This window comes from Opisthorchis viverrini, assembly GCF_000715545.1.
Source record: "Opisthorchis viverrini unplaced genomic scaffold opera_v5_44, whole genome shotgun sequence".
NCBI classification, from domain to species: Eukaryota; Metazoa; Platyhelminthes; class Trematoda; order Opisthorchiida; family Opisthorchiidae; genus Opisthorchis; species Opisthorchis viverrini.
In genome coordinates, this window is record NW_008751700.1 from 1,432,860 (window position 1) to 1,436,381 (window position 3,522).

General features: G+C 44.9%; 1 protein-coding gene across 1 annotated transcript in view; it reads left to right on the top strand.

Moving 5' to 3' along the window:
- The window catches only part of T265_03206 (hypothetical protein), a gene marked incomplete at both ends in the record, with an annotated part of 29,700 nt that extends 26,970 nt beyond the window's left edge, over positions 1-2,730 (top strand). The window contains one exon of the mRNA XM_009167625.1: positions 2,432-2,730. Within this exon, the coding sequence (XP_009165889.1) occupies positions 2,432-2,730 (299 nt within the window). The remainder of the gene's footprint in view (positions 1-2,431) is intronic.
- Positions 2,731-3,522: the final 792 nt, after the last annotated feature.

Here is a 3,522-nt window from a genome sequence, read left to right on the forward strand (position 1 = left end):
TCGGAAATCGGTGATTGGTTTGTGTGACGACTGCTGAAGAGGCAACGTAAAACAAAACAGAACAAAAGAATTCTTTTTCAGGTTAGTTGCACAAGCATGCAAACCAACTAGCGTGCCAGCCGGGAAATTTGGCCGATGCGCCAGGTAGAATTGAAGTGTTTGAACACACAAAACAACCTCGAAGAAGGCGAAGTCAACGGCTCCAGCAAGGTGAACGTTTGTGGGATATTTGTTCTTCCCCAGCTGTACGTCGAGAGTGCCTCTCCGTAATGCTGTGTGTGAGCCCCGTAAAGTTCTGATTGACCTATTGGAAGTCGCACCGGACAGTACATTTATTGTTCTCGAATTTAAAAGGAATTTTGGTGAACTCCATCAGATATGATGCCATTCAATGACGCACTTATAGAATCGAACTGACGACGACCCGTTTTATGCAGGGGCTTTGCACAAAAAATTTCTTTGAGAATTAATTTTCGCGGGTATATCGGAATGACCAGACGAACTGGAAATCCAGAATTCAGTGCAGCGCAACAAGTAGCGCGTTTGTATTCGAATTGGCGCATATGCACAGTATATGGAATATTAAAACAAGAGGATAATAAATAGAGCAATGAATAGAGTATCAATCGTGTACATCACATCCACCACACCTTGAATGAGCATGTGGATGTTTATAGTCAAGTGGTGCTCTTGATCGCAATATTTCGGATCTTCTCGGAATGGAAACTTCAGACTCTTGACAGGTTGTGTTCTTCGGATACAAAGTTTTGTTCGGATACCATAAGATCATTCACAAAGGACTAATTAGTATTTGAAACAGCAGGAGTACCGTTAACAGAGTGACTTCTGGTATTGAACTCAACCCGACTGATGTGTCTCCGGTGGCAAGAGAAATCATCCAAGTCGAGAATGGTGACCATCCGTTTGCCACTTGATGAAATCACTATCCCTGTAGCAGGTCGTAAATCATTACCCTTGAAAAATGTAACATCAGCGGTTTTGGCGCAGTCGAGACTTTTACGCAACGAACGACATTTAAATAGAAACGCGGGACTCTTCTCAGTAACGGAATGAACGGCGGTCCTGTATTGCATTAGAAACTTATCAATCCCACGGTCCAAGTCCATAAAAGTAGTAGGAGAGAATGAAATAATGGCAGATTTCAGTGTTCGGACAAATTTTTCAGCAGGCCTATTCGACTTAGGATGTCGCGGAGCAATAAACACATGTGGAGACGCCATAAGTCTAACCGTTTCAAATAATCTTCTACGTCTCGCGCAGTTGTATCAACATCCAATGGTTCCATTTCGGCAGGCATAATGAATTGTTCTAATCGTGATGCCAAAATGTGAGAATAATGTTCCGTACGTATATCAGCATAACCAGACGAACTAGAAATCCAGAAGTAAGCGCAGCGTAACAAGTAGCACGTATGCATTCGAATTTGCGCCTATGTACAGCACGTGGAATATGAAAACAAGAGAATAGTGAATAGAGCAACGAATAGAGTATCAATCACGTTTATCACAATCTCATACTAAACAACTCCTCAAAATCGGATAAACCTTGACTAACTTGCGTCAAATACATCAATCAATGATATCAATATGCTGCTACAGAACCGGGTTACTGACTTTACCATAGCAACAAATTATCTCTAGATAAATCAAGCTATCCAGGTGGTGAATACAAACCACTTGAACCTAAAAAGAAACCTGAGGCCTGTGTGCCTCATAACAGTGGTAGAAGTTCCGTATCCAAGCGAGATAGCCCTGCCTTGTAGGGAAAGATCATATCCAATCCCACTTGGTTGGTGGTTATTTACAATAATCAAGCAAGAGACAAACCTACTTGTAATTTATTTGGTATGAGCGTTTCATGCTGGTTGCTAGCTTGAATATTCGGATCAGAATTAAAATTCACTTCGAGACAAACATGGTAGCCGCTTTTCCTGTATCCCTAAAGTTTAAGATGCAGAGTTTGCTTAGAAAATAAATTGCCGTTTGGGTCGAACAAAGGAGAAATGAGCAACTGCAATGCGCTGGCCAGACAACGCCTGCTTGATCTTAAAATATGAAAACTCCAGGTTGTGACCTGCATCCAGAAATGCAGGGAGTCTATTCGCAACGGTCTCAATACAGGGTATACGATTCCAGCTTACATGTTGCACCTGGATTCTGCATGCTCCATAGTTGATATCAACCGAACTGGAACCCTGTTGATCTCAGCTAAGTCTCCCGCCAATACAAATTGGCATGCACTTGTCTGAGTTCGTGCGATTCACGTTCAAGTAGAGCATAGGGTTGACGGGTACGAAATTTTCGAACAAAATCCTACCACACAAAAAATCATAGGCATACTAACCAAACGTCGAGCAAGGAATGTTCGCATTTGAAACCGAACTGAAATACGACACCCACCTGACTCATAGGCCCAAAAGCTAGAGCGCCCAGCGTTGATTGCTACGGATACGGGGCCGTGAATTCCAACAGCCTGCTGCAGAAGAAGCTCCTTGCCTTCTGGTATGTCGATGTATCCGGTGACATTTACAGCAGCATACTTGGCATCGAAACTGCACTGCTTAGCATAACCAGTAGTACCAGAAACGTAGGGGTAGTGGAGTTCCGTGTCTATTCCCTTAGACTCCTTCACATACTCAAACGCGAGGTCCATCAGACCGCCATTGCATCCGTGGTTGCGACTACTGCAGTCAACAAGCTGCTGTTCTGAAAGGCTGACAAGTTGACCCGTTGCCATGAAGTGCTGACCCTCTATTCCACCAGTAGCAGAGAACGCCCAACACGATCCGCAATTGCCCTGATTTTTCACCGGAGTAACAGCGCCTTTCGTGCGCCAGTCGATCTCCGAGGGCGGTGATACGTTAAGAGGGATGTACGGCGACCCCGACCTCGGAGTTTCGACACTATGGCGAAAGCCGCGTAATTCCGCCATGGTGGCTGCAGTAAAAGATCGGAAGTATTTCATCTGTGGCCAAAAAATGAGATCAACAACACTGAATTACCAGTTCAATCTGGCGTGGTCCCTCTGCCAGCTCACTTTCCAGTTGGTCCCACGAACGTTTGCTCCGGAGGGGAAAGTAAAGCCGGTAGTTCCAGAAGAACTATGGACTTGTAGCAAAGAGTTGTCAATGCGGATCTTCAGGTATCGAAGATCTTCCTCCATTGCGTCCATTTTCCGATGTAGCTGTTCGTTCTGCTGAAGCAGTGCTGGGATTCCTGGGGTTTGGAATAATTGGGCAGATGGTGGGGATAAAACTGGAAACATAGGGATCTCCGGGGCGGTGTTTAAAACGTAATGTCGAAACGAAACTCAGTCGCTTTCCACTGTTTGTACAGTGTAATTTCCCGGCACTTACGCGGGAATTCCACGGGCATATGGGCACGTATATTTCGAATCATGCGATCTACCCTGTTCAAGCCATCAGGCCCAATGCGTACGGGTCGATCCCCGTTGGCGAAAATGGAAACTAATCTACGGACAGCACCGAGACATACGGCGTGC